This window comes from Aotus nancymaae, unplaced genomic scaffold (assembly GCF_030222135.1).
Source record: "Aotus nancymaae isolate 86718 unplaced genomic scaffold, 86718_ANA_hifiasm-v0.15.2.pri h1tg000007l, whole genome shotgun sequence".
Classification (NCBI taxonomy): Eukaryota; Metazoa; Chordata; class Mammalia; order Primates; family Aotidae; genus Aotus; species Aotus nancymaae.
This window is the reverse complement of record NW_026988418.1, coordinates 37,449,165-37,463,174: the sequence shown is the minus strand read 5'-3', so window position 1 is coordinate 37,463,174 and position 14,010 is coordinate 37,449,165. Positions and strand designations below refer to the sequence as shown.

Sequence of the window (14,010 nt, the reverse complement as noted above, 5' to 3'; positions counted from 1 at the left end):
TAACTATAGAATCATGAATGTGTTTATTCATTCAACCAGTCTTCATATAACTACCAGGTCTTAAACTCCGTTTAAGTTAAGAGTTCATATTTCTATTGAATCCCTTGTCCCTATCCCTGGGAGGTATACAGTAAGAACTCAATAAATAATTGTTGAAGGAAAAATGACAAATAGTCCATTGTTCCTTTTTTTTGCCATGCAGCTTGCTGATATGGTAAAGACCTTACTGGTAAATTAATGAAGACTCAAGTGTGTCACATACAGAAGCAGCTCAACTTCACAATCCTGAGGTGGTTACCAGAGTCAAGCCAGGGCTCAGCGAACTGCCATACCCACATATCGCTAGTCAGTTGAAGACTTTGCTTTCCTAATATGCTTTTTCTCCATCTTCCCCTCTGTATCTCATCAGCAGAACAAAGACTCTGTGTGATAAACTTTACTTCTAAGCAGTACAACTTTTCTACTAAGCAATAAATTTTTGTCCTTTTAATATCCCCCTTTTTTTTAAACAGCATTCTTCTTTGGCCATATTCCAATTTTTGTTTCTCATTTCCCAACCTTTTGCTTGAGACATCCATTCTACCCAAAAAATGCTTTTAGTATCAGCCAATGACTTACTTTTATCTCAAAATTAGAAATTCCACATGCATATTAGCTATAATTATGATGAGGTACTTCATTAGAGCAAAAGGAATTCCCTTGATTGTTACTTTATGGTAAACTTTGTCATAGCTCACATCCCATAGAGAGAATGAAATTCTAGAATAGGTGCTTGACATACTTTTGCTCAGAAAATATGCCTGAAGTTCATACTGAAATACAAGAAAAGGTTTTCCTAAACTATTTTATGTGATGTAATTTTTTTATTGCATTTTAGGTTTTGGGGTACATGTGAAGAACATGTAAGATTGTTGCTTAGGTACACACATGGCAGTGTGATTTGCTGCCTTCCTTCCCATCACCTATATCTGGCATTTCTCCTCATGTTATTCCTCCCCAACTCCCCACCCCCGGCTGTCCCTCCCCTATTTCACCCCCTACAGACCCCAGTGTGTGATGCTCCCCTTCCTGTGTCCATGTGTTCTCATTGTTCAACACCCACCTATGAGTGAGAACATGCGGTGTTTGATTTTCTATTCTTGTGTCAGTTTGCTGAGAATGATGGTTTCCAGGTTCATCCATGTCCCTACAAAGGACATGAACTCCCTGTTTTTTATAGCTGCATAGTATTCCATGGTATATATGTGCCACATTTTCCCTGTCCAGTCTATCATCAATGGGTATTTGGGTTGGTCCCAAGTCTTTGCTATTGTAAACAGCGCCGCAATGAACATTCGTGTGCATGTGTCCTTATAGCAGAATGACTTATAATCCTTTGGATATATATCCAGTAATGGGATTGCTGGGTCAAATGGAATTTCTATTTTGAGGCCCTTGTGGGATCGCCACACTGTCTTCCACAATGGTTGACTCCCACCAACAGTGTAACAATGCTCCTATTTCTCCACATCCTCTCCAGCACCCAGGAAAACTTCCCCAACCTAGCAAGGCAGGCCAATATTCAAGTCCAGGAAATACAGGGAACACCACAAAGATATTCCTCAAGAAGAGCAACCCCAAGGCACATAATCGTCAGATTCACCAGGGTTGAAATGAAGGAGAAAATGCTAAGGGCAGCCAGAGAGAAAGGTCGGGTTATCCACAAAGGGAAGCCCATCAGACTCAGAGCAAAATCTCTCAGCAGAAACCCTACAAGCCAGAAGAGAGTGGAGGCCAATATTCAACATCCTTAAAGAAAAGAACTTGCAACCCAGAATTTCATATCCAGCCAAACTAAGCTCTATAAGTGAAGGAGAAATAAAATCCTTTACGAATAAGCAATTACTCAGAGATTTCATCACCATGAGGCCTGCTTACAAGAGCTCCTGAAAGAAGCACTAAACATAGGAACAACCAGTACCAGTCACTCCAAAAACATACCAAATGGTAAAGAGCATCAACACAATGAAGAAACTGCATCAACTAACAGACAAAACATCCAGCTAGCATCAAAATGGCAGGATCAAATTCACATATAACAATATTAACCCTAAACGTAAATGGACTAAATGCCCCAATCAAAAGACACAGACTGGCAAATTGGATAAAAAGCCAAAACCCATCAGTGTGCCGTATCCAGGAAATCCATCTCACATGCAAGGATACACAAAGGCTCAAAATAAAGGGATGGAGGAAGATTTACCAAGCAAATGGAGAGCAAAAAAAAAAAAGCAGGAGTTGCAATTCTCATCTCTGATAAAATAGACTTTAAAACAACAAAGGTCAAAAGAGACAAAGAAGGACATTACATAATGGTAAAAGGATCAATGCAACGAAAAGAGCTAACGATCCTAAATATATATGCACCTAATACAGGAGCACCCAGATACATAAAGTAAGTTCTTAATGCCTTACAAAGAGACTTAGACTCCCACACAATAATAGTGGGAGACTTTAACACCCCATTGTCAATATTAGACAGATCAGTGAGACAGAAAATTAACAAGGATATCCAGGACTTGAACTCAGACCTGGACCAAGCAAACCTAATAGACATTTACAGAACTCTCCACCCCAAATCCCCAGAATATACATTCTTCTCAGCACCACATCACACCTACTCTAAAATTGACCACATAATTAGAAGTAAATCACTCCTCAGCAAATGCAAAAGAATGGAAATCATAACTAACAGACTCTCAGACCACAGTGCTATCAAGTTAGAACTCAGAATTGAGAAACTAACTGAGAACCACACAACTTCATGGAAACTGAACAACTGGCTCTTGAATGTTGACTGGATAAACCATGAAATGAAGGCAGAAATAAAGATGTTCTTTGAAACCAACGAGAATGAAGACACAACATACCAGAATCTCTGGGACACATTTAAAGCAGTGATGTAATTTTTAAGAAGAAATTTTCTGGACATCAAAATCCAGATGCAGGGATTGAAGGAACTGATAAGCAACAGTGGTATTCATTCATTTACTCAACAAACATTCTTGAGCACCTTACTTTAGATGTTAATGTTATACCAATGAACAAAATAAAACAAAACAAAAAGCCCCTGCTTACATGGAGCTAATATTTTGGTAGTGATGGAAAATTCTAAACAAATACACATGTAACATATCAGGCTGAATGGTCAGGATAAGAGGTTATCTTCTGAGATACTCAATCCACATCCCAAAAGAATCTTTGTTTTTCTTCTTAAGAGTTTCTGTGTATACAAATGAGACTAGGTAAGGACTTGGTCTGGATTTTGCCTTTAAAAAAAGAATGGAAAACTTGCTTTCTCTTTTCAAACATCTGGACTGGGGCTCATTCTATTTCTCCTTCAGTGAGATACTTCCTGAAATAACAGTCTCACTTTATTCTCTTGTTGAAGAGAGATAAAGTGCCTAGGAAGGATCAGAAACAAAATTATATTTTAAGAGGACAATAATAACTAAGATGGTTTAGGATGGAAAAATAAGAACCATTAGGTCTTTATGTATGAGGTTCTCCAGTATGAAGAATGCAAACTAATGCTTTTCATTCTGAGCAGAGGAATCAATGGATTGATATCAAACACAAAGATTTTAATAGACAACAGAATATGCTGGCAGAAGGATTCTTAGACACTGGACTGAACTGTGCTACCAAGAAAGAAGTTGTGCAAAATCCTCTGTGAATCTCTGAGAACAAAGCAGACATCAACCTGTCTACACACTTAAGAATCCTTTCTTGCAGACAGATTGTCTGGAATTTCATTCTGTGATAATATGACTATTCCCCCTCTATTCTTTCAGACCTCTGACTATATTTAAAAATCTATTTTACTGTTTACAACATATCCTTCCGTAACATTAATCCCTCCATTTGAACTCTAACTCTATGCTGTTAACCACATTATAATACTGTCACTCAGAAAGTTAGAGAGGTCTTCTGCCTCCTACATGACCCAGTGCTTCTGAAGACCACCTACCCCGAAGGCCTGCCTCATGTTTAAAAGCCAACACAAATCCATCTTATGCCAAATTTCTTGCTTCAGAAAATGACTAAGTGTGGCTCACGTGTAGTTAATAAAAATTGCAGCTGAGATGAGACTGTGAGTCATCTGTCATACCCTGGTCTCTCTTTTACTAATCAGTTGTGAGAAACATTTCAAAATCAGAGAGCAGCAGCTAAGAAATATGAGATACTCAGACTTCTTGAGGCAATTAGAGACTAAAGAGCAGAAGGCAAATCAGTCTTCCCGCCTTGACAGTCTTAAAATACACACTGAAAGTAGACTTTGGAGTTATACTATTTGTGACAGATTTTGACCATAACACATTTTCTAAGAGGAAATAAAAATTTAAAAATTACTCACTTCAGGACATGCATTCCACCCTCGTATCAGCAGAGATGATATCGGCTTGGGAATAGAATAGCCAATGGGAGGTCTGATGTGGTGGTAAGCCATGTCTGCTGCTGCAGCCGCTGCAAACAAAATGGTCATGTCAATTTTGAAATTCACATATTTATTTGAAGAAACAAATGAAGAGACAACAAAAAAAGCATTAAAAATCAATCTGGGCAACATCAGCAGAGATTCACAGAGACCTCTAGGCTTTTCCCCCCAATGGTCTAAATAAAGTGGTGGATAATTTGATACTATAAGTTTATCTTTATAATTGTTCATTCATTTAGTTTCAGACTCAATAAATAGCAGAGGGCATTTATAAGGAGTGAAAGAATATGCAGAGAGCAAGTAGTTTTGTCTGTCTGAAGTACAGGGTATGTACATGATATTATAAGAAGGAAAGATTGAAAGGCAGATTAAACAAGACAGTATAATGTCATAAATCCCAGGCTAAAGAGCTTATATTGTGTGTAGAAAACATGGGATATCACTGAAATTTGCATTTCTGATAGCACCTGTATCACTTGAACAAAATAGATTTTTTAAAGCTTAAATCCTATTACTGGTTACAAGGTTGTTGGGGTTTTAATTTTCAATATTTATAAAGTAATTATTATTCTTAAAATTCTCTGGGACACTTCACATCCTTATTTTAGCTAACAATACTCATTGACTGAATTCTCTTGCATTGCCTGCCTGCATGGATTTCTGAATATTGCTCATCACAAACTCTGCATCACTCTGTTGTGATTCTTAGAACTTCATTGTAGATTCCTGATTGCTAAATATTTCCTGTTCTGCAACCAATGATTTCTATACTCCCTTAGAAACCAAGCTTGTAGCTACTTTTATTCAACACATTTTGTATCGGGTATCATGGTAGATAACTACACAAACTTTAATCCTCCTAACAACTATGCAAAGTAGGTATTGTTGTTGTTGTTATGTGTGTGTAACTAGTTTTTAATTTATAAACATTTTACATATAACTAGTAGTTGGTGCAGCCTTTTGTTTCAAAATCCATGGTCTCTCCAGCACACATTTTAATGAAAATACTCTGAATCAACACATGATGCTCTGTTTATTCCTCACATAAATTGCTCTGTATCAGTGGCAGGTTAAAGTTTCAGGACATTGCTGCTTCCTATCTTTTAGATTGTGGTGTTATAAGCATCTGACTATATCTTCAATGACTTTCGAGATATAAGCCACAACAACTATCTCTACTCTACCAAAATTTACTCCCATCAAATTCTGTTTATCTATACACTTTCAGTAGATCTAGTGAAATTATATGCAATGTGATTTGATTAACACTTTGCTTTATGCATTATTCTGGATTATTACCTAATTTTGCCAATTGTAAAATTAATATTTGTTCTTTGTAGAAGTTTAAAAAATTAAGAGATTTAGAAGGAATAAAAGTTATCATTTAGAAGAAACCATTGTTAAAATATTTCACATATTTCTTATATATTCTTTAGATCATTGAGCTTATGTCAATATACAATTATGTAATTCTTTTTTCCTAAATATTAAAGAACTAATTTAAGCAATTAAGCATTTTCTCATGTTATTAACACTCTATGTTAGCATATTTAATGACTCTGCATTTAGCTTTTAATCATTTCCCAATTTTAGGTTGCTCCAAGTTCGGGTGTAAACACTTCAAAGAATATCTTTTCAACATGAGTTGCCAGATTTCATAGATTATTCATTTATGATATTTTGAGGACTGAAAACGATGTGTCAAAGTACATAACTACTTTAAAGACTTTGGTACAATGATTATTCTAACAGTTGTACTAAATTTACACTCTCAAGAGCATGTGTGTGAGGGTTATCATTACATCTGCACCAGAATTAGGTTTTCTCATTTTCTAAAAGATGTTACTAATTTCAGAGGTAAATATATCCACTCATTTTTTGTTATTTAAATTGTGTTCTTACTTATGAAATATGTCACTACTTATCAAATGTGTCTTTTGTGTCACAAAAAATTAGGCACTTTGGATTACTTTCACTGGTTACTCTTGAATATTTTAAAATTGTTTCTGGAATGAGGTAAATCAATATGCAAACAACCTGGTGCTTGGCAATCATTGATCTTCTAACTACTTTGTTACCTTATGATCATTTGGATATTGTTGAGTTGGTGTACCTATAAGCACATAAGCCAGTACGGTGAGCACATTTAAAATAATTATACATAGCCTAATGGGTGGGGAGGGACTAGTCATAAAACGAGTTAAACTTAGATGCAAGTGCCAACCATTCCCCTTTGAAACTCTTTTAGATTCTGATATCAAATGTATAGAGTTACTTGTTTGCTTCTTGGCAGTGTGTCTGGAAAATCAGTTTAAGATGAATGATATTTAATTCTTCATTATTCAAAGTAGATTCTGCAGTCTTGGCATCTCCTTCTCCTCTTTGCTTTATGCACTCTTGGCAGTGAAACTGCTCATTAGCGCCTCCACCAGGAAGTGGGCAATGCAACATGAGGGGTCATGAAATTGAAATTTGTCATCTTGAGATTGTTTTGTCAGTCTTGCCTAAGCAGCCACGTGACACTAACAGCTGGGAAATTTTCTGGTATTACAGATTCAGGAAGGAGATGTTAGCCCAATAATCAAATTTTTACTTTGATTTATAAAAAAATATGTTAAAGGATTTATGTAAATATTGGTTTCTACTTTACAGAGTGAGACTTTGCCATTAAAGGAGAATAAAGTTACATTTAAAAATATTAATAACTATTTATTGAGCAACTATTATTATCTTGAAATATTTATCAATAGTTTAGTAAAAATAATAATCTAGATTCTAGAGTAGTAGGAGTATCTAATAGAACTTTTTGTGATGATATAAATGTTCTACGTTGTTCAATATGTAGCATAAAGTTACAGAGCACTTAAAATGTGGCTAGTGTGACTGAGAAATTTAATTTTTAATTTGTTTAATTTAATATAAATATAATTTTATTTAATATAAATTTAAATAGTCATGGTCAGTGGCATTCATATTGAACAACATAATTCCAGAGCATAGCTCGCAGTCCCATTATCCTGAATTACAAGGCTTGAGTTAAACACAATATTGGGAGTCAGCCTCAGAGTCTACATAACCATAGTGTTAATTTGTGGATTCAGCTTCTCCCTTGCTTATCAATACTTTATCAAGAAAAGGAAAGACACGAATGGATATCGTCGATGTTGTTTCTCAAAAGTGATAGATCTGCGAAAAGCTACAGAACAGCCATTCAATACAACATGTGATAACTTAATTCATTTATTCATTTGTCAAAATGTACTATTTTATGTAAGTGATAATAAACCAAAAATAACCTGGTATTTTTTTTCAATGAAAGCTGCTAAATGAATAAATAATAAATAAGCGAATGACTAGTTTTTTTACTTCATTTTGTGGTTCAGTCGTTAATTCTAAAATGTGATTCCTTTTGCCTGGAATGTTCTCCCCTAGCCCCTTTTCCTTTATAACATCTACTGTCATTAAGGTCTTACTTTTCCTGTGGACACTTCCTATGCACTCTTATAACAACCTGTACTATCACAGCATGCATTATACTTAATTGCCTCTTTATTTGTCTGTCTCTGCATATAGAGCATAAATGCCTTGAGGTCATGGACTGTGTCTTTTCACCATTGTATCTTCTGTGCCTAGCACAGTAACTGGCTATTACTAGGTTTCCAAAAGGTATGCATTAATTCCCTTAGGATAATGGCCTCCAGCTGTATCCATGTTGCTGCAAAGCACATTATTTTGTTTTTTGTTTTTTTTTTTTGGCTATATAGTATTCCATGTTGTATACATACCACATTTTCTTTATCCAATCCACTGTTGACGTGTACCTAGGTTGATTCCATGTCTTTGCTGTTATGAACAGTAGAGATCATTATCCCAAGGGAATTAATGCAGGAACAGAAAACCAAGTAACACATGTTCTCACTTATAAGTGGGAGCTAAACATTGGGTACACATGGAGATAAAGATGAGAACAACAGACACTGCAGACTACTAGAGGAGGAAGGGAGAGAGAGAGGGGCAAGTTGAAAAAATTCCTGTTGGGTACTATGCTTACTACCCGGCGATGAGATTCATAACCCAAACCTGAACATCACAAAATATTCATGTAACAAACCTGCACGTGTACCCTCTGAATCTAAAATAGAAGTTGAAATAATAATTAAACAATTAAAAAATGTAGGCACTAAAAGTATTATTTAACTGGAACTGAAATAAATTCTGGTATATAGGACTCAGTAACATTTATTGAATAAATGAATGAAGATGATGGCTAAACAGCAATAAATATCTTATTCATTATTATGTTTAGAGAACAGGGCACAATGCTTAGCCATCAATAAACACTGTAGAATGAATATAATGCTTAGTTTAATTTTAGATGACAATATGATCAGGTAAATTACTGAAATCTCGTGGCAAATTTAATCAACAATATTATCTTTCATTCAAAATATGGGGGGAGGTGCTTTGATAAATTGAAGCAGAGTGACATAATAAGTACCTTTATCAAGGAAATCTGGGGTCTAATTTTCAGTCTGGCTTTGTTGTAAACTCTTTGGGAGACACTAATTAAGCCAATGTGTCTCACGAGCATTAATTTTGCTAAATGTAAGAAGCAGAGAAGACACAGTATATTGGTGGCAAGCATGGGATTTGAAGACAGGGAACCCGAGTATTTCAGTCTTGATTATCCTCTTACTAGCATGTGACATTCGGCAAATGTCTTATCCTAAAAAACCCAACCCACAGGTTACTAGGACCAAATGCAATAATATACATTGAGCACCAGGCACATTATTGGCTCTCAACAAGTGTACCTGCATTGTTGTTGCTGTTATTATCATCATCTGCACATCTAAGAGTCTTACCGATTCTTTTTGGTTTGAACCTAGAGAACTAGAGATAAAAAACATAATCGTATGTTTGCTATTTTGTTTAGAACACCAGTTATCTTAGACCCTTTTTAGGTTCTCTTTGGGTATGAACACAAAGTAAAATATTACATTGAGTTACTGCAAATTTTAAGGCTAAAACCTATCTCATTGGTCACAAGGCTCAGCTCATAACGCAGTATCACTATGCAAAGAGACTGATTATGCAGCTCTCCATGACAACCCTAATTATCTATACCACACTAATGGATAAGTTAGTATTAGATTGTGAATCTCTAAAGTAACCTTTCACTGTCTTCTATTATATAAAATTAAATTTAGAAACTCATATTAAAAAGAGAGCAATAGAGTACAATATTTTGTTAGTAAGTTTTGACTAAGATCAAATTGCCAGAATGTCTTAATTTTTTCAATTTTGATTGTGTTTATATGTGTTCTGAAAAGTATAATTGATTCTACTTCATTGTTTTTAATGGGCAGGGCTGTGGTGAGACAAAGCAAATGTGTTCTACAATCCCAGCAAGAGCGAAGACACATTCTTTGTCAAAGTGACACTTTTCAATGATGTATCACCAGAGTGTACAGCATCTGAGAGAGACCATGAGATTACAATCTCAAGATTGCACTAAGAATGGCTTAATTTTTTAAACCACATCCCATTCTCATTACATACTGTCAAAAGAATAGATTAATTTGCTCCATTGTCTGTTCTCATTGCAATCTTTGTCAGTGTAATGAAATATTGGAATGTTAATATCAGGTATATTCAGAGAAATATCTACATCTATTAGACTGATTTGATCTTTCCAGTGATTTGTGTGGTGATTGGTTGGCTCTACTCTTTTTAGTGATAAACTGATAAGGATTAGCACCATAAACATAAGATTTCAGAACTTTCGCTCACTTTTATTTTCCTGCAGCTTGTCAAAGCACAGTCCACATCATCAGCGTGTTTATATCCTTTGAAGTTATATTCAAAATGCATTAGGGTCCAAATAATATGTGGAAAAATAAATAATCATCTAATATTTAAAGAGGGGTAGCAAACTCAAATGACTACCAATATAAGACCTGTCAAATATCTGTGTCTCTAAATGTACTTTAATTCATACTTTTAAAAACCATATGTGACATAAAAAAAAGTCTGCAAGCCATATTTGGTTCCTGGACTTCCAGTTTGCAAATTTGAGTTAAGGTCTCAATATGATGTCTCACCAAAACCTGCCCAAAATACTGACAGATGTTATTAAATTACTGCTATATCCCAGACTTACTAAGAGCCTGGCATTAAGGAATCCTAGGACACAGAGTTAAGTCTCTTTGTGAACCAGCTGGCATCACACAGGAAAACAAAAACAAAACAAGAGGCTCTATTCTTTGGTCCCAGACTATAATTTGAAAGTGATCCACAAATCTGGGTACCTGGTTATAAGGAAATGGGAATGGATACAATACATATTGATGAATTAATTCATCTCAGCTTTCTTTTTTAGTTGATCATGATGTATCAGAGGATACAAGCCCAGGAGAGAAATGAAATCTGGGAAGCAGGTGTTGATTTCTTTCTCTAAAATGTATTGAGGACAGCTCCTATTTGCCAGGTTGTGTCAGCTTCTTTTCCATCTTGCCTGGTTCTCTCTCTGCTTGGCTTCATAGCTTGGCTCCTTCTCCTTCTAATCTGATCATTTCTATCACAAGTTTTCTCCTTTTCTTGTATCCATCATTATCATGATGGTTAAGCCAGAAGCCTGAAAGTCTTTCTTGACTCCTCATCTCCCTTGTGCTCCCACCTCAATCCATTGGGAAATCCTATTAAAATCTCCCCAAGCCAATATATCCTTTCTCTTTCAAAACTACTGCTTCAATTAAGGTCGTAGATATTTCTTCCAGACGAACTGATTTTCTTGCCTCCAGTTTGGAATTTCTCCAATCCAGCCTTTACTTTGTTACAAGAGGGAGCATTCTAAAATAATAATAAGAGTTGTTCTATATCCCTTCTTAAATGTTGCAGAGACCTCCACTGATCACACACAAGGCCTGTCATAGTTAATTTAATGTGTCAACTTGACTGGGATAAGGGGTACCCAGATAGCTGGTAAAATGTAATTTCTAGTGTGTCTGTGAGGGTGCTTCTTGAAGAGCTTAGCATTTGAGTTAGTAGACCGAGTGTAAAAGATTCACCCTCACCAATGTGGGCAGGCGTCATCCAATCCCTTGAGGGCCCCAATAAAATGATGAGGCAAAGAAAGGGTGAATTAGCTCTCTTATCTGGGGCTGTGACATCCGTCTTTTTTGGACCTCAGAAATCAGCACTTCAGTTCCTTGGGCCTTCAGACTCTAGAACTTCCAGTGGTAACTTTCCTGCTTCTCAGGGCTTTGAACTCACATTGAATTACATCACTGACTTTCTGGGTTCTCTGGTTCACAGACAGAATATTGTGGGGTTTCTTGGCCTTCATAATCACGAGTCCATTCTCACAGCAAATCACCTCTTTATATGTAAATAGGTATATTCCACTGATTCTGCTTATCTGGAGAACCCTAACTTGTACAAGGACCTCCAATATCTGGTTCCAGTTTTACATTTATAGTCTGTGTTGTTTGACTGATGTCCTTGTATTCTCTAGTTCATCCCTACTGAATTATCTATGGATTTCTCAGTCCTCTGGACCTTGCTGATACAGCTTTCTGCTGGAACATCTTCCTCACCTCTTCACAGTTTACCTACTTAATTAGTAGTTAACTTTTAAAGGTGCATTCAGGTATCATCGCTCTAAGAATCCTTCCCTGATATCTTTTTACTACCTCCAGTCTGGGTAAAAGGCCCTTACAGGGAAAATCCTTAGCCCTCTGTGCTTCTCTCTAGTTGAGACTTATTCTGCTGATTGTACTTCTGTCACTCATTCTTTATACTATGAGTAGTTTGATGGCCTGGTCAGTGACTTATTCCTCTTCATTTTCTGCTTACTATGGCATAGTTCCCGGCCCATAGAAAGAAAGCACTCAATGGTAGCCTAAAGATAATAATAGTAGCTAACATTTATTGAATGCTTATTGTTGTCAACCACTGCTCTAACCTTTTGAGGTAGGTCTTATTATTATGTCCATTTTAAAAATAAATGAATGCTGGTGAGGATGAAAGAGGAACTCTAATACACTGTTGGTGGAAATGTAAATTAGTACAGCCACTATGATGGATAACAGTATGGAAGTTCCTCAAAAAACTGACAATTGTACTACCATATTATTCTGGAATCCCACTGCTAGCTATATATCCAGAAGAAAAGAAATCAGTATATCTAAGAGATGTCTGCACTCCCATGTTTATTGCAGCACAATTCACAATAGTAAAGATTTTGAATCAACCTAAATGTACCTCAATTGATACATGGTTAAAGAAAATGTGGTACATATTCAGACATTAAAAGAATGAAATACTATAATCTGCAACAACATGGATGGAAATGGAAGCCATTATGTTAAGTGAAATAAGCCAGGCACAGAAAGACAAATATCACATGTTCTCACTCATATGTGGGAGCTTAAAAAATATGAACTCATGGAGACAGAAGGTAGAATGGTAGTTACCAGAGGATGGGAAGGGTAGTGGGGAAGATGAGATAAAGTGGAAATGGTTAATAGATACAAAAATACAGTTAGATAAAATGAATAAGATCTAGTATTCAGTAGCATAATAGAGTGACTACAGTTAACAATAATTTATTGTATATTTTAAAACAACTAAAAGAAGGGAATTAGAATGTCCCTAATCCAAAGAAATGATAAATATTTAAGATAGATATTCCTATTATTCTGGTTTGATCATTACCCAGTTTATGCCTGAATCAAAATGGCACATGTACACCATAAATATGTACAACTATTATGTATCCATAATAACATAAAAAAAAGAATTAAGTAGGTTAAATAAATTGCACAAGGTCACAAGACACATGACAATTCTCTTTAGCCTCTACAGTGTTAGCCTGAAAAATGTTGTCTTTAAAATACTGAATTAATTGCCAACATTAAACATTTATAGATTTCTTAATTAAGCAGAAATTAGTGATATGGTCAGAGTGGGTATACCTACATTCCTGCTCAGTGCTGTTTGGCTGGAGCGTGAGTCAGAGCATGTGATTTCTTATTCAACACACTGTTCTGCTTTGAGCATCTGCATGCTTCCCATGGTCCTGTGGGCATTTGATCTTTCTGATTTGACCTTTAAGGTGGTGGATGTGATGGATTTTCAGTTTTTCTAAACCTGAGATTACAAGGTTAATTTCAACATGTGAGATGCAAAAGAGACCCTAACTTCAAGTTTTTCTGAATGTACACCTATCACTTGTGTAGGAGTCAATGCTAATATTGGTGTTCTTTGTTTATATTTTTCCCAGGAGGTAGTATGCTGCTAAATCCAGAAGGATGAGTCCTGCATAATGTTGCTACTACCATAATTGATAATGCTGTCTCACTTGCAGTCATGGATTCGTTCCTCATTGTTAATGGCTAATATGTAGCTTATATTGAATCTGATGCTTCACATAATTTATTGCCGAACATATGCTAGATTGCCTAACCACTGCAATGATATTAGACATCTTGTTTCTTGATTCATGGTAACTGTTCAACTTTGAAAAATT

At 35.7% G+C, this 14,010-nt stretch overlaps 1 protein-coding gene across 1 annotated transcript in view; it reads right to left on the bottom strand.

The window, feature by feature from the left end:
* TNNI3K (TNNI3 interacting kinase) overlaps window positions 1–14,010 on the bottom strand; it is a 335,970-nt gene that overhangs the window by 77,503 nt on the left and 244,457 nt on the right. Inside the window, exon 23 of the mRNA XM_021667770.2 lies at window positions 4,397–4,506. Within this exon, the coding sequence (XP_021523445.2) occupies window positions 4,397–4,506 (110 nt within the window). The remainder of the gene's footprint in view (window positions 1–4,396; window positions 4,507–14,010) is intronic.